The sequence below is a fragment of the Dipodomys merriami genome, unplaced genomic scaffold (genome assembly GCF_024711535.1).
Source record: "Dipodomys merriami isolate MVZ:Mamm:240054 unplaced genomic scaffold, mDipMer1.0.p SCAF_35, whole genome shotgun sequence".
NCBI lineage: Eukaryota > Metazoa > Chordata > Mammalia > Rodentia > Heteromyidae > Dipodomys > Dipodomys merriami.
The window spans coordinates 12,384,602-12,406,451 of record NW_027205048.1 but is presented as its reverse complement, the minus strand read 5'-3'; the positions used below and the strand labels follow the sequence as shown (position 1 = coordinate 12,406,451).

The following is a 21,850-nucleotide window of genomic DNA, read 5'->3' as shown; positions in this document are numbered from 1 at the left end:
ATGCATGCATATAAATATATAACTAACTGTGTGTTCTGCAGTTACTAAATGACTTGGAATTACTAAAGAAATTCCCTGGGGGGCAGAAAAGCGCTTGAGACTGTGGGATCCCAGAGCTGCCTGACACCAGGTTCAGAACAAATTCCCATGGAAGGGCAAGGTGAAGGCACTTGTTTTCAGAGCCCTGAGGGTCTCAAGAGTTCTCCCCACCAGGGGGCAGAGCAGCAGAAGCACACAGGCAGCCCGCTACACTGACGCCTAGATGGACCTAAGTTCAGTGACAAAGGATGTAGGCCAGGGCAGCCTGGCGATGGCTCGTAGCGTGAGCTCCACTCTGAGCTGACCCTGAATTTCAAGGGGTTCCCATGCACCCCAACATACAATGACTCCAATGGTTTGTTTCACACAGCCTCAGCACTCTGCCCAGGGTTTCTGGGTGGTTAAAGTGAAGCCATGGTGCTACTGAAAGCAATCATGCGCCAGCCCGACTTAGAATGACAGAGAGAAATGGAGTTAAAAAAAAAAAAAGTCCAGGTTTTTAAATGAAGACGTCCAAATGCAAAAGAGGGGAAAGTTTACATTGCTGACAGGCAGGCAGCCGTTAGATAATCGTGTCCTCACAGACATGCAGCCTCGCTCACACTCACCACAATGAACAGGAAAGTAACCTCTGCTACTGGAGGGCCCTGGGCCCCGACATTCCCAGGCTTAGCACAGAAACACAGAAGCAGCAGCAGCCACAGAAAGGAAACTTAAAAAAAAAGAAAGATTGCAAGCAGAAACAAAAGACAGAAAAGAAATGGAGCATAGGAGGCAGATTACATTAAATTTACTTACAACAGAGAACACACAGACATCATATCTTCAACCATCCTAAGACGAGAAGACAAAGAAAAAGAGAGACAGACAGGAGGAACTGACAAAAAGATAAATCTGCAGACGCTGGGTTTAGCCACGTAGGACCTGGCAGCATCCACGGCAGGCCGCTCAGGGGCCACAGCGGACCTTAGGGATGGGCTCCCTCTCTGGGTATTGGTCATCCAGTTGTTGACCTGTTAAAAGTTTTGTCACCCAGGGTAGGTTCTTCCAAGTCACCATACCCATCTGTTTTATGATAAGTCTACTGAGGTGTGAGGTCAAGCTTCCCCGGCCTGTGTTAGCTGTGGCCATCCAAGAGGAATGGCTTTGGGGGCACAATGTCACCAGGCTCCCTCAAAGGAGGAGGCTACCAGATATCCATTCTTATGCCAAGACACAGTTTTGCAGGGCCAGTATTTCCAATTTCTATTCCGGTCATAACCAAAGTCCTACAGTATCTCTAGGATCGCCTGGCTGGGAAACAGATCTAAGCCCACCATTTTGGGCCACGATGGCCTCCTGGCCACCACCAGCTGATAGTGGGGTGACCCAAGGCCCAGGCCCTTCTCAGGAAGCCTGGGCTGTTCTCAGATGTTTAATGTAAGGGGGAAACCCAGATTGGAGGCAAATGGGTCTCCCCATCTCATCTGTGCAGGTAAATATGGAAGGGCCAACAATGTGACCCGTTTGTCACTGCTCTAGGAGACAAGTCTTGTTAAATTGTAGTTGCTGTCTCCAAGAAGTGACCGCACTACATGTGGTCTCCTAAGATGGGACCTACAGTCATCCAAGCCAGAGTAGGATCCGGGGAGGCAGCTGGGAGGCTCTGGCACATGGAACTGAGTAAGGTACTGATCTGAATGCAAAAGATGGCCAGAGACAGGGAAGAAGACAAGGAGGCATCTCTTTTTGTTGTTGTTGTTGGTTGTGGGGCCTGAACTCTGGACCTGGGAGATGCCCTCAGCTTTTCAGCTCAAGACTAGTATTCTACCACTTGAGCCACAGTGCCACTTCCAGCTTTTTCTGCTTATATGGTGCTGAGGAATTGAACCCAGGGCCTCATGCACACAAGGCAAGTACTCTACCACTGAGCTACCTTCTCAGCCCCCAAAGGAAGCATCTCTTATAGGCTGGTCAGGGCAGCAAAAATATCTTTCTGTCATGTGCCCCCAGAGCCTACTAGTTACTGTGTTGGACTCTTGGGCTAAATCTTATTAATGCCAGAATCAAATGCTATTTAACAGGGTGTATAATATACAGGATATATATAACCTGATTTCTCCAAAAGGCAATGTACACATAGCCAGGGAAAAGGGTCAGTCATCAATGGCCTGGGTCTCTCATGATCGCTCCCTTCTTACAGGGCCTCCCACTCTCACCTAGAAAGTTAGATCTCTGGCTGACCATAAAAACTTTAGACCAGCCCGCGCCCATGGCTCACGCCTGTAATCCTAAGCTACTCAGGAGGCTGAGATCTGAGGGTCACAGTTCCAGGCCAGCAAAGTCTTCCCTCTCATTAACCACTCAAAAAATGGAAGTGGCACTGTGGCTCAAAGTGGTAGAGCCTTGAGCAAAAGAACTCAGGGACAGAGCCAAGGCCTTGATTTCAAGCCCAATGACCAATCAAATAACAAAGCAAACAAAACAAAACTTTAGACCACTCACTAAGGCAAAAAGAGTAAATCAAAATCAAATCCAGGACTCCTGACTCCACAGGGGATTCTTAGCAAACAGTCACCACTATGGCCACAGAGAGGAAACCTGGTGGAATTACAGCAATGGGGGGAGGGGTGCAGCTGAAGGCTAGCCAGGCACAGACCAAGGGTCACAGCCACGTGCACCCCAGCTCTATCCTCCCCACCTCCACCCTTTTGAACTTACGTCTTCAGGGGCGTTTTCTTCTTCTTGGCGGGCTTGTTCAGTCCGTCCCCGTCCATTCCATTGGCTTCCATGGCACTAGCTGGGATCTCAAAGGAGGCCGGGGATTTGGAAGGGGAGCCGGGGGTCTTAAAGGGGTCAAGGGACTCATCACAGGCGTCGGGGTCAAAGGTGTATGATTGTTGGGGCAGTTTGGGAGACTCCTGCATTTTTGAGGTGGAAGAGAAAGGGTTGAAATTGGGGTCATCCCACTTGTCGATGTCAAAGGTGTAGGTGCCTTTGGCAATGGGGATGTCGTTGGGGTCGGCGGGGGATCGCGTGGGTGAGGCGGGAGTGGTGTCAACTTTCTCGGGGGTCTTCTTCACCTTTGGCCTCCTTAGGGGCATCTTGACAACTGGCTTCTTGCCTAGCTTTTTGGTGGGAGGGGGGTTTTCCTGCTGGCTATCCTCAGAATAGTCAAACTCCAGCCTCACCGAGAGCCCTTTGGCTGGGGGGTCCTCCTGCTCCCCACTGTCCGATGGGGCCACCTCCCCGTCCTCGGGGGCCGTGGAAAGAGGCACCGTTTTCCTCCCAACAGGGGGTGAGTTCTGCACTCTGCCGCCGCCCGAGGCTGGGGGTCCCACGTCCTCCACAGTCTCTGGCTCTGGAGGACAGGTGGCCTGAGGCACGGTGGGGGGTTCTGGGGGCGTCTCCTCCAACACAGCGGATCCGGAAGCTTCTGCAGTGGATGGCTCCGTCTTTGACTCGGAGGCCGGGTGCTCCTCGCTGGGGATGGGGCTCTCCTCGGCCAGCTCTTGCTGGCTCTCCTTCACCGGCGGGGTTTCCGTGGGCTTCTTGGTGGTCTGCTTCTTTTTTAAGGAAGGTGGCCGTGGTTTTTTAGTTCGCTTAAGGGTACTGGAGGCGCTGCTGGACCCCGTGCTGCACACATCGGGGACGAGGGCCACGGCCTCGGGGCTGCCTGGGCAGGTGGCACCGTCAAAGTCGCCGGCTTGCAGGCTGAGTGAGCGGGACAGCGTGGACTTGGAGGGCGGCGTGGATTCGGTAGACTTCCTCCGCGTGCTCACCTTGCACTCCTGTCCCTTACAGTCTGAGGCGCAAGGCTCCGAGCTCTGCAAGTCATCTACCAGCTCGATGCTGTCAAAGTCCAGGTTGTAAGTCCCACTGCTGGCTATGGGCTTGTCTTCATCGAAGACGGCAGAGGAGGAGTGTGGAGGTCGGAAAGGGCTTCCTTCCACCGAGTCACCACGCGGGCCATCGGGGACCGTGACTGGCTCAGAAACGCATCCTGAGGAAAGAGAGACAAAGCCATCACTTGAAGATACTCAACATGTGGGAGCATTTGTCATCTGTACCAGATCTCCACCCTCCACAGAAGAGGCTGACCAACTCTAGGCCTCCGGCCCCCTAGGCTCAGCCACAGGTACCTGGCTTGGGTACAGACCTTGGTTCTATCTGCTATCAGACCCTGGGCAGATGAGGGCAGATCAAGGAGCAGCTCCAATGCCTCATTCAAAATACATTTACTAAGCCAGGATGATACCTGTAATCCTAGATACTCAGGAGGCTGAGATCTGAGCACTGTGGTTCACAAAGTCTACAGGATTCTCTCTCTAAAAATAGCCAGCAAAGTAACTGAACTGGAGCTATGGTCCAAGTGGTAAAACAACAGCCTAGCAAGCAAGCTGAAAAGAGTACAAGGCCTGGATAGGCTGGTACCAGCATTCAATCAATCAATAAGGCATTTAAAAATTGCCAAGTGCCTGATGCAGACTAGTGATCAGGTTGGGGAATCAACTATGAAACAAAGTAGAAACAGTCTCTGCCTTCCCAGAAGTCACATTCTTCAGAAAGAAATCAAAGAAGAAACAAGCATATGGTAACAGAGAGGTCCAGATGATAATAGACACTAAGGAGAAAAACAGAATCAGGATAGGTGAGCTGCAATCTTAGATAATACCACCATTTGGGTAAAGACCAGAAACAAAGTAGACATATGCCAGGAGTTTTGCTGAGGAGAAAGCATCCTACACAAAAGGAACGGCTAGTGTAAAGGGCCTAGGGCAGGAGTACACACACACCCTGGTCCCATGGTATATTACAGAAAATTTTTTAAGCCTGTGTGACTGAAGCAAGGGAGATGATCGAGAAAGAAAAACAGAATTAAGGCAAGTAAAGCATAGTACGCCTTTGATAGCTATTCGCTATTATCACAGCCACGACTGCTCTTCCTGAGAACCTGCCAGAGCCTTCACATGGCGTCTTCCAGGCAACTAAGCAAGACTGCGCTTGCCTCTCACCGCCCCTAGACATCACCTGGAACCTCTCCTGCCAGTCTTGCCCGCCTCGTCTTGCCTCTTGTCTAGTCTCACTCCTCTATCAGGCTTCCTCCAGGCCTTCCTGCCTCCTCAGCCACTGCCAACACGAAAGCTGCTTCTCTTTTCCCTACGCTGCACAAGCTTCAAATGTTGGCCCAATGATGCCCAATGATGCCCCACTCTGGCGTGGCCCTGGCCCTGGCGTGGCCACTTTGGGTTGTTTGTACTAGGTGGTACTTTGTATGCTCTTATGGGTGCCCAGCTGTTCCAAGCAGCCAAAGAACATGGTTTGCCAGAAAGCTGAAAACATGTCACTGGATAAAAGAGGGCAAAAAGGCCAGGCACTTGTGGCTCACTGGTGTAATCCTAGCTATTCTGGAGGCTGTGATCTGAGCATCACAGTTTGAAGCCAGCCCCAGCAAGAAAATCCATGACTACCAAAAAAAAAAAAAAAACAAGCTGGAAGTGGAGCTGGTTCAAGTGCTAGAGCATTAGCCTTGAGGGGAAAAAAATCTCAAGGACAGGAAGGCCAGGGATGCTGAGACCAGGGATGCTCTCAGTAGGCCTCTGCAGGTGGGAGGAGCCTCCACCCTTCCATCATTTCCAAAGCAAGGCCCACCACAGCCAACCTTCCCTCTGTCAAGCCTCAGAGGCCTTCAAATGTCAGCAGTTTTCTCTGCATCATCAACCATCAGCAGATATTTGGCTCAACCATCTGCTCATTGCTTTGGCCAGAAGAAATGTCCCCCTGCCCACTTAACATGTCTTTGCTATTTGGAACCGACACTCCCTAATGAAATCAGACAGTATCAAACCCACGTGTGCTGTGGTCTCTTCACCTCAGTCCTCGGGTCATTTTAGGATCGTCTGTTCTTCATCATGCAGAACGGGCCTGTTCAATGCAGCCTGCTTCAAGGCCTACTAGAGGCAGTAGCACCTCCCACTCCAGTGATGACCATCAAAAGCAACTCCAGACATTGCCACATGGGGGTGAGGAGACAGACGGTCCCTGGCGAGAGTGGCTACCTCACTGGTGTGGTTACTGAGCGAGTTGCCCTATAGGATCGGACCATGGAGGGCTGGGAGGAGCCCTTCACTGTGAGAGCTCACCGCCATGTACCACCCTGAGTATCTAAAAAGAGCAAATGTGGTCCAGCTGGGTCCTCAAAGACCACACAAACCTGCATGATCATTCATTCATACTTTCCACAAATAATCCTAGTCCTTCTGTGGCCGTTGGATAGGCCATGACCTCAGAGGCAATGCAGAAGAAGAACCGTTCATGTCACCAAGTCCTCCACCTTGTGCGCCTGCCAGAGAAGGTCTCAGTGAGGTGGACCTGGCCTGGAAAACAGCACCATAGACCCTGGCTCTCACTTCTGACTCAGTCCAAGACCAAGTCAGCTCCACAGCTCATTTTGTGAAATCCTGGTCCACTCAGGAGCCTCAGCCTGGGTGCCATCAACAGCACAACTGCTTCTCCAACTCTGGAGTCGCAGTTCTGCAGGCTCAGGCTCAAGATGGAGGTGTCAGCAGGTTTGGCTTCTCCTGAGGTTTCTCTTTGGCTGCTGGATGGGGCCTTTGCTGTCCTCAGATGACCTGGACTCTTCCTGGGCTGTGTCCATCACCAGCTGAGATGATCAAGGCTAGCATGCCCTGCCTGGGACTTCTCCTTGCATGGGGAACAGGGGGTCCTCGTGCCTGGCTGTAACCTATCAGCCTCACCTGCTCCAGACACCTGGACACAAGCAACACTCACATCATGAGCAGAGCAGAGCTGGGTGCTGGTAATCCCAGCCTGTAATCCCAGCGACTCAAGAGGTTGAGATCTGAGGATCATGGTGCAAAACCAGCCTGGGCAGGAAAGTCCATGAGACTCTTATCTCCAATAAACTACTCATAAAAAGGAAAACTGGAAGGGAAACTGTGGGAGAGCACTAGCCTTAAGCAAAAAAGCCCAAGGACAATGCCCAAGCCCTGAGTTCAAGCCCAGGATTGGCACACACACAGAAAAAAAAAAAAGGTGGTGGGAGAGCAGTTAGTCAAGGACTCAAGTACTGTGGTAGCAACATTTGGCCTACAATTCACCATGTGCTATAATCTGAATCTGTGTCTCCCCTAAAATTCGCATACTGGAATTCTCAATCCAAGGGGATGGAATGAGGGGTAAGACCTTTGGAGGCTGGGCAGAGCCCAACAGGGCAACAGGATTAGTGACTCTGTTGTAAATGAAGCCAAAGGGAGCCTGTCTGTCCCCTCCTCCATATAGGAACACAACAAGGTCCCACGGCCATGAGCCAGGTCCCCACCAGATGCCAAATCTGCAGGTGTGGATGGGTAAACTTCCTGCCTCCAGAACCTGAGCAATAAGTTTTCCTTGTCCTTAAACTACTCAGTCCACTAAGGGCTTTTGTTATAGCAGCTAGAATAGAAGAATCCAATGTGGAATCCTGAGCTATTTATCCAACCCTCTGAGGCTCAGCTGTAGATCAGGCAGTTTGTTTTTGTTTTTGTTTTTGTTTTGCCAGTCCTGGGCCTGGGCACTGTCCTGAGCTTCTTTTTGCTCAAGGCTAGTACTCTACCACTTGCACCACAGCACCACTTCCAGCCTTTTCTGTGTATGTGGTACTGGGGAATCGAACCCAGGGCTTCATGCCTGCTAGGCAAGCACTCTACCACTAAGCCACGTTCCCAGCCCAATCGGGCAGTCTTGTAAGGATAACGTGGGTGCACACACAGGTGCCCAGCCCAGGGCACAGGGAGTGCTGGGAAATAGCAGCATGGTCTTCCAGATCCTGCCCCAGTTTCCAGGGGCCAGAAAGGGCCCTGGCCTGGCAGAGCTCCAGGACAAACTGCCCAACACCAGGCTCCCTGTGCCTGTGACAAGCGCCAACACGTGCCTTCCTCAGAAGCCTCCCAGGAGACCAAGCAAGTGCCAGCATGTGCAGAAGCAGGCGTCTGTGGTGGGTCCAGACACACAGGAAGCTAGAGTCCAATGGGACAGGTGGGGGCAGGGAACAGGGGGCTCTAGTCACTTCCAAGGCAACAGCAGAGCCTTTCCCAAAGCTCAGCAGTCTTCATTCCCAGGGAAGAATGGTATTCCCAGGGGCCGTGCAAATGCTAGAATGAATTCACCTTCCTTCTCCCCACCATGCCAATCCCACTCCCCACTGGCTACTTCTGGCACCTAATAATCCTTTGCCCTGTCCTCTACCTTAGCTAACAGGCTGGCCAAACAGCACAAAGCTGCTCCCGTACACAGCTGAGCATGCACAAGCACAGTGACAACCCAGCACCGACGCAGAGCCAGCAGTAGACCAGGGGCTCAAATGCCACAGCCCGCATCACCTGATTGGAGGCAGGGAGACTGGAGCTTGCTGCCAGACTCCAGGAAAGGCCTGTAACCTCACAAGAAGGGGATCATGTATGTGTATGAGGATGACTGATTCACTCTCGCGTGCGCAGGAGGCAGAGCATGCAAAGGTCCTAGTTCAGACCTGACACAGGCAGGGGGGAGTAATGGGAGCTATTATTCAATCAGGTGACCGTTAAGTCCCTCTGGGGCCAGATTTGAGTTCTAACAGCATAGTCATTGTACAATAGCTAGTATTTTATTCAAAGACTCTGGGGGCCTGAGACCAGTCTCAAACCTGGTACCTGAGAGTTTGGCTCATTAGCTAGCACTCAACCAATTAAGTCACGTCTCCAACCTCACAGGTTGCAGGGAACTCTCAAGACTTCCTCTGCAGTTAAGGAAAGTGAGCCCCAATAACCTGAATGCTGGCCCACCCCCAGAAAAGGGGCAGGGCAAAGGGCACACCCTGTGTCTTGTCCTTCTGTCCTATGCAGCACAAAGATGCTGGTAGGACCCAGAGCACTGTGAGTTACTATTTTCATTTTTGTTTATTTAGGGTTTGCGTGTGCATGCATGTGTGTATGTGTGTGTGTGCACATGTGCGTGTGCGTGCATGCAGATACCAGGGCTTGAACTCAAGGCCTGGGTACTATCTCTTAGCTTTTTTGCTCAAGGCTGGAGTTCTACCACTTGAATCACAGCTCTACTTCCAATTTTTTGCTGCTTAAGTCAGAAATAAGATTCTTACATAGACTTTCCTGCCTGAGCTGGCTTTGAACGAACCCAATCCTTTGGAGTCAGCCTCCTGTGTAGCTGGGATTATAGGCATGAGCCACAGGGGCCTGATGAGTGGTTATTTTGTTTTTTCGTTTTTTTTTTTTTGTCGGTCGTGGGGCTTGAACTCTGGGCCTGAGCGCTGTCCCTCAGCTCTTCAGCTCAAGGCTAGCACTCTACCACTTGAGCTACAGCGCCACTTCCGGTTTTCTGGTGGTTTATTGGAGATAGGAGTCTCACGGTGGTCTCTCCTGCCCGGGCTGGCTTTGAACTGCGATCCTCAGATCTCAGCTTCCTGAGTAGCTAGGATTACAGGCGTGAGCCACCAGCGCCCGGCTAAGTTGTTATTTTGTAAAAAGAGGTTTCCTGAGCATGCCTTTCTACACAAAAGCCTGGCCTGAGATCTCACATAATTCCTTCAGCACCATTAGTAACATTCCAGGCACTTTCCAGAGGAAGAACAAACAAAAGCACTTCCTCTCTTGCCCTTTCTTCCTAGGGTTCTCAGAACAGTCCTCTTCTATGCAAGCAGCCCGGCCACACCTCAGGCTATTCTAGTACTTCATGGGTCTGCAGAATGGACCAGAAGACTGAAGGCAGTTTTCAACAAGACAGAAGACAGACCTTGTGAAGCCCAAGGCAGTGGGGCTTTGAGTAGACCCAATCTCAGATTCACAAGTACTCTTCACAAGTTCAGGTGCAATCCTCACAACCTTGTGGTAGTTTTCACTAAGTCCTGGTTCAAAGACTCCATGGGTGAAATGAAATCAAAGGTCCTAAGGGACTGTGACTCAGAATCAATTAACAACTCAATCCTCTGCCCCGTGGACTTATCCCTGAAGCCAATATAAAGCTCATACTTTGATTAACTACCATCCAAGAAAGAAGTGGTGGGTGGTGTATTTGTGTGTTCTTTAAGATTGAAGACTGTGGGGCTGGGAAGGTGGCTCAGCGGTAGAGTGCTTGCCTCGCATGCATGAGGCCCTGGGTTCAATTCCTCAGTACCAAATAAACAGGAAACACTGGAAGTGGCACTGTGGCTTAAGTGGTAGTGGACTAGGCTTGAGCTGAAGAGCTCAGGGACAGCTCCCAGGCCTAGAGTTCAAGCCCCATGTCCAACAACAACAATAAAAAGGAATGAAGACTGCTCTCTGCTTTGTTGAAGTTGAGCCTATGCAAAGACAGCAACAGAGAGAAATAGCAAACCATTCCCAGAATGACCTGACATTTGATGATGAACCCTAGAAAAGACCTTGGGGGGGGGTGCAGAAATGGTCTTCCCCTATATATTCCACAATCACCAAGATTACAAATGTTTATCAGTCACCAACTTTCCATTCAAAACTGTAAAAACAATATAGGAAGTCTGGCATGCCTGTAATCCTAGTTACTCAGGAGGCTGAGATCTGAGGATTGTGTTTCCTCCAGTTAATCTTACTTCCAATTAATTACCAAAACAAAAAGAAAGAAAGCTAGAAGTGGGGCTGTGGCTCAAATGTACATATACATATACACATACGTATGTGTATATACATACATACATACATACATACATACATACATATATATATATATATATATGCCCATTCCTCCCACTGACTGCTCCACTCCTCACCCTTCTGTTACTTCTAGCCAGGTGGGCTGTGGTCACCCAGCATACAGATCCAGTCCTGTCCTTAGTTCCCCCACTGGCACAGAGGAGAAGCTATGCTGGGACTGAGGGCCAGGTGGATCCTGTGACTCTACTGTGTGGTCCAGAGGGGTAGCTTCTGCAGGGCCAGAGCAGGAATCCTCTAAAGCCCAGCGCTGTCCAGCCTGCATGGCTGTGTTTCCCTTCCCTTCAAGGACTCAGTCCCATTCCATGGAGTAAAGAGGCACACACACAATAGGCTAGCCTGGTGGGCAGGGCAGAGGCCGGATGAGATCAGTTCCCACTCCCAGGTATCACCATATGCAAACATAACTAAATGTATTTCAACTCACATGGATGGAGGAAGGAGGAGGAAGGATGTAGGGAAGTGACAGGTGATCAGGTGACCTGGGAATCATGAGGGATGGCCAGTGGAGACTTGACTCTCCACTCTCTCCCCTTTCCCATTCAGCTATCCTTCTGAGACTGGAGGGGTTGTGGTTTTGTAATACAAGCACAGAGTCACAGAAGCTGTATAGAATCAACGTTCTCATGGGGACAAACAACCTAAAACCTTGCTAAAAAATTTCCGAGACACAGTGGCCCAGCCCTCAAACCCATCCAAGCCCATAGCTAACCAAGTGGATAAACTGCAAACCTCACAATACACAGCCCTATAGTACTTGCCCATCCACAGCTTCGTGAAGACCTGTGAAACACAAGCCAGTGCAAAGCCAAGAGGTCCCAGTGGCTGGGGCCGTGCACTGTCCCAAGAGCACACAGCCTCCTCCAGTCCTGCCCAGGGGTAGTCATGGCATGGTTCCCCAGGGCTCCTGGTTACCTGGTTCTTCCGGGGCTGGTGGTGTGCTGTCTTCGGGTTCTGGGATGACTTCAGGGGGCGGTGGGGGCGGGGCTGGTGGAGCTTTGACGGGGGTGGTTGACTCTGGGGTCTCAAACGCTTCTTCCGAGTCAGAGCTCCTGATGGAGAGAGGAAAGAGGCATGGGTTAGCCTGGACTCAGGGACCTTCCTGCTGAGCCACGTGTGGTCTTCTAACATGGAACCAGTTCACTACTCCAGCTTTCTGGTCAATTGTCCTGTTAAGGGACAGATGTGAGGCCAAGTCATCTCCCCTGATTCCCAAGGTAAATCAACACTGCTTGTGCACAAACAGTGTAGTCTTTGAACTCAGTTCACACACTTCTCACCTTAGTGGCAAATACCCAGTGAGCTTCAGCACCCACCATCGGGCATAGATGTCCTCGACCAGATACGGTGTGCATGTCCGAGGTTGGGGTTCCAACCCACTCCTGAAACCCCTCCTTACAAACTCAATTTCCATTTTCCCTCTCCCCATCCTACCCCATCCGCATCTCTACTCCCCTGCTTTCCCAGACCTTATAACTTCTGGGTATATTTATTCACTTTCTAACCACATTTTTCTTTTTCCCCAGTGGGCCACACTGGCCTCTTGTCTGTCTCAGTATCACGCAGGAGATCATGAATGAGCCTGGTTGAATGAATCAACGAAGATGCCAGACCAAGCCACAAAGCATAGCTGACTGACAACGCTGGCAGGGTGGAGTCAGACCTTGGTGTATAATAAAATCTATGCCCAAGAAAAATTCCTCACCCAGTGACTTGGTCCAACAGTTCCCAAAGGTAAACACCTTCTCAATAGCAAAAGGGGAAGCCAGGGGCTCAAGCATGACCATGGGCTCAAGAAAGCCTTGAAGATGACCTTCCTTTTCTGCTTCCCTGGGCCGACTGATGTTAGGCCAGAAGGACAAGATGAAGGCAGCCCAGTCACTGGGCCAGCATGCCACCTGCAGGACAAAAGGCCACTGCTCACGGGATCCTGGAGCCCACCTGGCCAGGGCCCAACCTCCGTGTAAGGACAGCAGGTGCAGAAGCAGGGGCAACAGGCCAATTCTCATCTCCGAGGAATCTGAACAGAACCAGACACTGGTGATTCTTTTGCAACAAGGAGGTGAACTATCAAGATGGCGGACATTTAGGATTACAAAGCAGCATAAGCCACCCCAATGGGCGAATGGGACAAAGAAGTATAATCAGAGGGTAACAGAGCACGTGAGACAGAACAGAACAGGACAGGACTGGATGTACTGGGCCACGCCCCCAACACCAGGCTCACACTGCTGAACTCCCCTAGAGGCAAAGGACCAGTGAGCTCACTCTAGGTCGCCACCTTCTAAAGGCCAGAAGCAGAGGGCAGAGCACCAGGAACCAACCAATCCCAGCACTGTCCGTCAGAACGAGAGTAAAGGAACATTTGGTGAGTTCCCTTTAGAAAACCTCCATCAATATTGCTTTTCTAAGTTACTGAGGGTCATTTGTTTCATGAGTGCCAATGATTTTTTTTCCCCATCAGCCCTTCAAGGACTTTGGCACCTTCTGCCAGTCACCAAACCCTCCAGAGACCCCAAGAGACCAAGAGAAAAACCAGAGCTGCTTTCGACAGGTCCAGTGAGCCAGGGTCAGCTCAGCAGTAAATTTCACAGTAAATACTTAATGCATGCAGCCAGCCACTGACTTCTCATACACACACTGACGGGCTTAGCACTCATCTGTGGGCAGAACTTAAGAACCATCCATGCTTGGACCTCAGTCTAGTCTAGGTAGAAATGTCTGTTTAGAGGTATAAAAAAAAAAAAATACAAATAGGGGCTGGGCACCTATGGCTTATGGCGCTAATACTAGCTACTCAGGAGGCTAAGAACTGGAAGATCAAGGGTCAAAGTCAGCCTGGGCAGAAAAGTCCACAAGAGTCTATCTGGAAAATGATAACCAAAAGCCAGGCTGAGTGGAGCACCAATGGCTTGTGCCTGTAATCCTAGTTACTCAGGAGGCTGAGATCTGAAGAATCAGTTAACCCAACACAAATCTCTGAGACTCTGATCTTCAATTAACTAGCAAAAAGCCAGAAGTAGAACTGTGGCTCAAGTGCCAGTGTTGAGTGAAAAGGCTAAACAGGAGCAACGGGGACTATGTTCAAGTACTAGTACAAGTACCAAAATTTAAAAAAAAAAAAAAAAAAAAAAAAAAAAGAAACAGGGCCTAGAGCTGGGAGTTCTACGCCTGTAATCCTAGCTACTTCAGAGGCTGAGAGCTGAGGATTGCTGTTCAAAGCCAGCCCAGGCAGAGAAAGCAGAGCTGTAGCTCAGGTGATAGAGTACCAGCTTTGAGTAAAACAGCTCCAGGACAGCATCCAGGCCCTGAGCTCAAGCCACAGGACTTGCACAGAGAAAAAAAAAAAAAAAGAAAGAAAGAAAAGAGACTGAAGGTGTAGTTCAAGTGTTAGAACATCATCCAAGCAAGTAAGCCAAGTGTATAAGGTCCTGAGATCACACCCCAATACCTCAAACAAGCAAAACCTCACAGAGAGGTAGTATGACAGAGAAGAGAGGTAATGCTTCAGATCACCTTGGTGGGCCCAGGTGCAGCCTTGGGAATGAATAAGCTTCCTCAGCCGGCTCCACACGCTTCAAGGACCAGTGTTGACAAGACACACAAAGCCAACTTGCCTCTTCCCACAACTTGTTTGTGGGGCCAGAAGACTGGAGTCCTCATTGGTGCTCACTGCCATCCACATCCACTGGACCCATTCCACAGGGAACACAACGGCCAGGAGCCCAAGGCCATCTCTGCCGAAGAGCAGCTTCAGTCCTCCAAACTCCCAGCCCTAATACTGCTGCCAGCACCCCTGCCCCACCAGCCACAGATGCAGTGAGGTTCGCCAGCATCCAGACACCACAGGTTGCCCACTGAAGCCCAGATGCAGAGCGAGGGACCTAGCGCCCATCCCTCGCTTCTGCATGCCTGGGCACTGGAGGCTCCAAAGCACAAAGGGCCCTACTCCTGCTCACTGGCGCAGACGATAGAGAGGGCCAGATGCGCTGAGGTCTTAGCGGCTGACTTCCAATGAGGTCTCTGCTAGCACAGCTGCCCGTCTGCACACCCGCTCAGAGGGATCACCATCTACCCCAGCCAGTGTGCAAATCAGCAGGGCACAGTACCCCAAGCCCCTGTGTGCTTCCTGTTTACTGTCAACTGCTCTTAACACATGCAGGGACACCAGGGATCACCAGAGCAGCATCCACTTACGGTGCTGCTGGTCTTGTTGTCGCATATCTTCTATGCCTTTCCCAGAAACAGAGGGAGTTAATTAGAGGCGGCAAATAGCAGCCGTGTAAATTAGCTCTCTTTTCCCCATTCTGTTTCCCAGGCGCTCAAAGGCATTTCCAGGAGCAAGGATCCCTGCAGTTCATCAAGTCTGTCCTAAAAAACCAAGCAGCATTTTGGACTTCCAAAGCAATAACGCAAGTTCCATATATTATGTGATTCTTTTTCTAGTAGAGGAAATAAAAATGTACAAAGCTATTGTTCAGGTTGCATGTACATGAAAAAGGGAAAAATAATGCTCTGGTTTCTCTTCATATTGTATACATCTTTTGCCTTCTACTAAAAATGAAAATAAAAATAAATTTTAAAGTGGGTGGTGATGACTCACACTTGTAATCCTAGCTACTCAGAAGGCTGAGATCTGAGAATCCTAGTTTAAGGAAAATCTGTGAGATTCATCTTCAACTAACCAGCAAAAGGCCAGAAGTAGAGGCGTGTGGCTCAACAGGTAGAGTGCCAGACTTGTGTGAAAAAGCCAAGTGGGAACATGAGACCCTGAGTTCAAGCCCTAGTACTGGCTGGCACCTACCCATAGGCAGGAAGGGAGGGAGGGGAGGGGAGGGGAGGGGAGGGGAGGGGAGGGAAGGTGAGGGGAGGGGAGGGAAGGGGAGGGGAGAGGAGGGGAGGGGAGGAAGAAAACACAACTCTAGTTCTTAGCATGAAAAACTTAACAGCTAGCCTCGCTAAATGTTATATAATGTGACAAGTGCTGCATTAAGCTCTCTTGCTGGTACTGGGGCTTGAACTCAGGGCCTGAGCACTGTCTCTTAATGTGTATGTGCGTGCGTGTGTGTGCGTGTGTGTATGTTGGACCTGGTGCCTGAACTCAGGTCCTGGGTTCTCTCCCTGAGCTTTTTTGCTCTACAACTTTGTGCCGCAACTCTATTCCAGGTTTTTTTCTGAGAAGTTTGCTGGCAATAAGAGTCTCATGGCCTTTTTGCCTGGGCTGGCTTCAAACCCCAATCCTTAGCTCTCAGCCTCTGAGTAGGGAAGATTACAGGCATGAACCACGAGTGCCTGGCTGTCCCTTAGCTTTTCAACTCAAGACTGGCAATCTACCACTTGAGTCATACCTCCACTTCTGGCTTTTTGCTGGTTAACTGGAGATGAGTCATAGACTTTTCTGCCTGGGCTGGCTTTGAACTGAGCTCCTCAGAGCCCAGCCTCCTGATTAGCCACTACCCAGCCTGCTGGAGAGTGGGTCTATTTTATAGATAAGATTACTAGGGCTCAGAGAGGCAAACAACTTTGCCAGAGGCTGCGTAGTCAGTAAACAGTGCTGAAATCCAAAGCTGCTGGTCTCTGAAATCTGCGCCCTTCTCACTACATCTGTGGCTCTCTGATATTTCAGCAGCACTATGCATCATGTCTTTTATCATAAAAAGTCTATCACGATTAATAATTAAGCTGTTTGGATCATCTTGAAAATTTGACATGGGGAACAGGGAGGCCAAAGGCAGCCATTATCTATCTAGAAGATTTCACTCCTGGTTGCATGACTTTAGGAAAAGTCCTAGTGGGTACCAACAATAGTAACTACCAACAGCCCTTGGTTTTTAACAGCAGGTCCTGTGGTGATGAGATTTTCTTCACCTAGGCAGATGGGCGGGAGAACCACCTCACCACCTAAACCAATTAATCTATCAGCACAAGCAGCACAGGGTAATAGCCAAAGCACAGCATGGCGTGTGCAGACGGGAGGAAAGATGGCAGTGAGTGTCGCCAAGCGTGGACAGACCGTGTGGGCCATGGAAACTCAAGCCCACAGGGCCTCCCTCCCCCCCGCCTTCCCATCCCGGCTGTGTTCATGTAATATAAAAACAGTGCTCGTGTATTTCCTTGACTTTCAGAGGATTTTTTTTAATAAAGCTCTGGGGTTCAAAAAAGCCCAGTCTGAAATGCTCTGCTCCACCCAAGGCTGGGTTCAGTCTCTTGTCAGTGCCATGCTGGGTCAAATCAGGCTGTGGAAACAAATTGAGAGCCAGGAAGCAGGAAAAATGAAGAATGGTGAAGTCGGCAGCCACATGTGCACACCCTATACAAACATCTGTATACCTATTAAACACGGATGTATCTGAGAATACATGTGTGTGCATAAAAGTAAAACGTGGCCATCTTTTAATAAAGAGGTACTATAAGTATAGTTTTCAATGCATCTTTAAATGGTTCAATTTTGCTCATGTTTTACTGGAGGCAATTCAAAGGCTCGAAATAATCAATTGCAGAGACCATGTAATCTTACAACTTTGAAACTAGAAACATTATTCCATTCCCCTCCCCTCTCCAATACCAGGGCTTGAACTCAGGTCCTGGGCACTATTCCTTAGATTTTCTTTTTTTGTTCAAGGCTAGTGTTCTACCTCTTGAACCACAGATCCATTTCCGGCTTCTGGGTGGTTAATTAGAGAGAAGAGTCTCATATCTCACAGACTTTGCTGCCCGGGCTAGCTTCACACCATGATCCTCAGCTCTCAGCCTTCTGAGTAGCTAGCATTGCAGACTTGAGCCAGCAGCAGCAGCTCTTCCACCTTTTTAAACAGGTGAGGAAACAGGACCAGAGAGCAGAAGTGGTTTGTCCCCAGTCACCAGCCTATTCATGGGAGCCATAGCTAAAAATATTCCTTAGAACTGGGCCTGCCTTCATTAAGCAGTGCCTCTAGATTAGAGCCTTGGTTCTGCTTGCAACTCCCACCTGGAAGTCTAAAGTTACCCATACTTGAATGCTGCCTGATTATTAATTTGTTCTTAAGCATGGCTGAAGAGGAAAGGAGTATCTATTGCATATCTATTCTAGATACATTTCTCAGCATAGCACTTCACGTTTCTCCAAAAAGGAAAGTATCCTAGAACTGGGCCACCCACCCAAAGTGAAAGCACATGCCAGAGACAAGGGCTTCATGATCTAAGCCCCACACGCAGCACTCCATGCAGAAAACCCTGAGCACCAAGTCCGCACGAGCTGCACGAGGTCAGACCCCAGCGCCCTTTCTGCTCCCCCCCCATTTCCCCCCCACCTGCTTCCTTCCCCTTAAAGACCAAGTGAAGGTAAGGGCCAACACTTTGGCTAAATATCTTGCTGTGGAACAGCCGATATCATCCAGGCCCAGAGAGCATCTGCCATTCCTGGAGAGAGAGAAAAAAATCTTCTGGAAACAAAACTAGGCTTTCAGCAGCTCAGACAGTCTCATTCATCCCCATCTCCTGCGAGTAAGGGTTGGATGGATTTGTAAATAAGTGGGTATTTTTGAAACGGCTGCATACTAGATTCTATTCATCAAAATATTCCACTGAACGACAACTGTAGACAGCCCTGTCAACAGAAGTTGTCCCGGCCAACACACACACACACACACACACACACACACACACACACACACACACACACACACACACACACACACACACACACACACACACACACACACACACACACACACGACTGACAAGTTTTAAGGGCTGACTGAAAGGGTCTTTCACTTTAATTTGCTTATCCTGGAAGTAGTCAAATAACTTGCCCTGTGGAATCGCTCCTTAATGGGCAGGGAAAGGAAGATTTCTTAACACCATCAAATGTCACCATCAGGTGACAGAGAAGTAGCTGGTTAAGAGCTGTCCTCCGTGAAAATGAAGCCAGCTCTGAAAAGCCAGACTGCTAGAATCTTCCAAGCTGACACTTATGGTCACCTAGGAAAACCCAATGCAAATGACAGCCTATTTACCTCCCTGTACCTGGTATCTATTGAAATGATTTTCAGGTGTATGTATCTATCATTCAGTAGATATACTGAAATGTTATCAGGGTTCAAAGGGGCCAAGAGGAAGAGTACGGAGAAATCAAGGGTCCACAGTGCAGTTAGACCCAGTTGTAGACTGAATATGGCTGTAAGAAACAAGAGTTAATTCTGAATAACTAAAGCAAAAGTGGAAATTTGTTGTAAGGTTGTGAAGGCTGGGGCCCTGTTTGCGAAGAGTTCGCTTATTTAGCCATGCTTTAAATTCTAAAGAAAGCTGGGTGTTAGTGGTTCATGTCTGCAATCCTAGTATTCAAAAGGCTGAGATCTGAGGATCACAGTTGGAAGCTAGCCAGGGGAACCAAGTCCATGAAATTCCAATTAATCATCAAAAAGCCAGAAATGGATGTGACTCAAGTGGTAGAGTGCTAGTCTTGAGTAAAACACCTAAGCAAGAGTGCCAGGCCTTGAGTTCAAGTCCCAGTACTGGCATGAATTCATTCACTCATTTATCCATTCCATGGAGGGAGTATCCGATCAGACCATTCAGGTCATATGCCCATGATTTAGCTACTAGTGGACAGGAAACCTTAAAACCGATGTGCAGACAGGGCTTCTAAAAAGACAAGTCTGAAGCCAAGCACTGGTGGCTCACACCTGTAATCGTAATTACTGAAGTTGCTGAGATCTGAGGATTGAGGTTTGGAGCTAACAAGGATTGTGGTTTGAAGTCAGCTTGAGCAGGAAAGTCTATGAGACTCTATCTCCAATTAATCACTAAAAACTGGAAGTGGAGCTGGGTGCTGGTGGCTCATGCCTGTAATCCTAGGTACTCAGGAGGCTGAGACCTGCAGATCATGGTTCAAAGCCAGCCTGGGCAGGAAACTGGGTGAGACTTATCTCCAATTAACCACCAGGCAACCAGAAGTGGAGCTGTGGCTCAAGTGGTAGAGCACTCACCTTGAACTGAAGAGTTCAGGGACAGTGCCCAGGCCCAAAGTTCAAGACCCATGACTGACAAAAAAATAAAACAAAACAAAAAAACAACTAAAAACCCTGGAAGTGGAGCTGTGACTCAAGCAGTGCTAGCTATGAGTGAAAACAGCTCAGGGACAGTGCTCAGGCCCCAAGTCCTAGGAATGACAGGAATGTAGCTTTTCCCCTACACATAGCAAGGCAGGCACATGCATCAGGCAACCATGACCACCAGGCCTGCAAGGGCTCTAGACCTCTGGGGTCAGCCACATCACCTCTGCAGGCTGAGGTCAGCCCCCAAATTCCAGTGCTGTCACTGACTGACATCCTTGAGAGAAAAAGGAGATGGCTGGTCTCAAAGCAGCCTCCCCACCCCCCCAAGGGCAGCAGTGGGGTTTCAGATCCAGCCTTTATATCTATGGCGTCTTCATCTGTGTCTCTCAATCTGTCTGTTTCTAAGGTCTTCATGTCTGAAGCATTTGTCTCCAACCCCTCCTACTTGATCCCCTCCCTGTAAATCTAAGAGACTCTTTTCTCCAATTAGCCAGCAAAAAAGCTGGAAGTGGAGCTGTGGCTCAAGTGGTGGAGTACCAACCTTGAGGAAAACAGCTGAGGGAGTGTGCAAGGCCTTGAGTTCAAGTTCTACTAGCAACACACACACAAAAACAAGAAATTAGTGAAATGTTCACAATTTAGAAAGTTTTAAAAGCCCATTTTCTACAAGTCTGTGAACAATGCCTTTTCACAATGGTATTTTTTTCTTTTCATCAATCATGGGACTTAAACTTTGGGCCTGGGCACTGTCCTGGAACTCTTCAGCTCAAAGCAAGCACTCTACCACTTGAGCCACAGCGCCACTTCCAGTTATCTGGTAGTTAACTGGAGGTAAGAGTCTCTTGGACTTTCCTGCCTGGACTGGCTTTGAACCGCAATCCTCAGATCTCAGCCTCCTGAGTAGCTAGAATTACAGGTGTGAGCCACCTGCACTGGGTCACAATGCTCTTAATCCTTTGCCCTCTCCCTTCCCTTATGTGGTAGGAAGGAAGTGCAGGAGGGCTGGAGGCATGGCTCAATTGGTAGAGCACTAGCCAATGAGCAAAAGCATGAGGTACCAAGTCTGAGTCCCAGTTTGAGACCAAAAAGAAAGAAAAGAAAGAAAGAAAAAAAGGAAAAAAGAAAAGGAAGTGTGGGGCTTGCACACAGGTAAACAGCACATTTACAGTTGCAGCTCACACTTCCTGCTCAGTGCCTCGAAGCGCACTTTTCTCTCAGACACTGTATGCTATGGAGTGTTAGAGGACTTTCACCCTGTTCTCTCACAGGAAGGTGAACTCGGTCTTCCTGCAAACTCTGAAGTCTAAATGAAAGCATCTTCTTGGCCCATAGCATGTGAAATTACATGGTCCTCACAACTTGTACAAGACGAAAGCACAATATCCATTGAAGATTAAACGGAACACCAACAAATCCAAGTTCCAAGTTCATACTCTAAGTCTGGACAGACTGCTAACAGCCCAGGACCTGTTTTCTGGTCTGAGCCAAGGATGGAAGGTACAGGTGACAGCCTGTGGTTAACTGCCCCTGCAGAGCCCCTCACGCACCGCTAGGCCTTTAGAGAGAATTTACCTACTCAGGAAAGCCCTCAAAGTGTTAAAATCCTATCATCAAAATCACGGAATCCTTCCCCCCAACCAACCAGAGAAACCAGAGTCATGCTCCAATTTCCTTTAACCGCCCCCTCCAGCAGGAGAGCCCGGTGCCAATGATTCATGAGATTAGAGCACGTGCAAACACACACACATATACACACACTGCTGAAACAGCTGTGGGCGAGGAAATGCAAAAGTAAGCAGTAAAAAAAAAAAAGTCACTCGAATATTTACTGAATTAATTCCCAGCCACTCTAAGAAGAACTGTAATCTTGCCAGACAGAAAAGTGCAGATAAGTCTGTAGTGGGCTCCATGAAGTGCTGGGGGTCCTCCTTCTTGCAGTCTCAAAAGTTGAACCCCAGTAAAGCACACAAAGGCACGAAGGTGGTTCTATGGGCCAAGAGCCTTGAGGCCAAGGAGGCTGGGGGTGCCACTTCGGAGAACGAGGACAGGGAGGAAACCTGAGAGCTGGGCAGTGATGGC

General features: G+C 49.3%; 1 protein-coding gene across 7 annotated transcripts in view; it reads right to left on the bottom strand.

The window, feature by feature from the left end:
- Tacc2 (transforming acidic coiled-coil containing protein 2) overlaps nucleotides 1-21,850 on the bottom strand; it is a 178,711-nt gene that overhangs the window by 32,030 nt on the left and 124,831 nt on the right. For all 7 annotated transcript variants that reach the window (XM_069988205.1, XM_069988207.1, XM_069988204.1 and 4 more), the window contains 2 exons: nucleotides 11,652-11,788; nucleotides 2,740-4,021 (listed from right to left, as the gene is read on the bottom strand). In XM_069988205.1, the coding sequence (XP_069844306.1) occupies nucleotides 2,740-4,021; nucleotides 11,652-11,788 (1,419 nt within the window). The remainder of the gene's footprint in view (nucleotides 1-2,739; nucleotides 4,022-11,651; nucleotides 11,789-21,850) is intronic.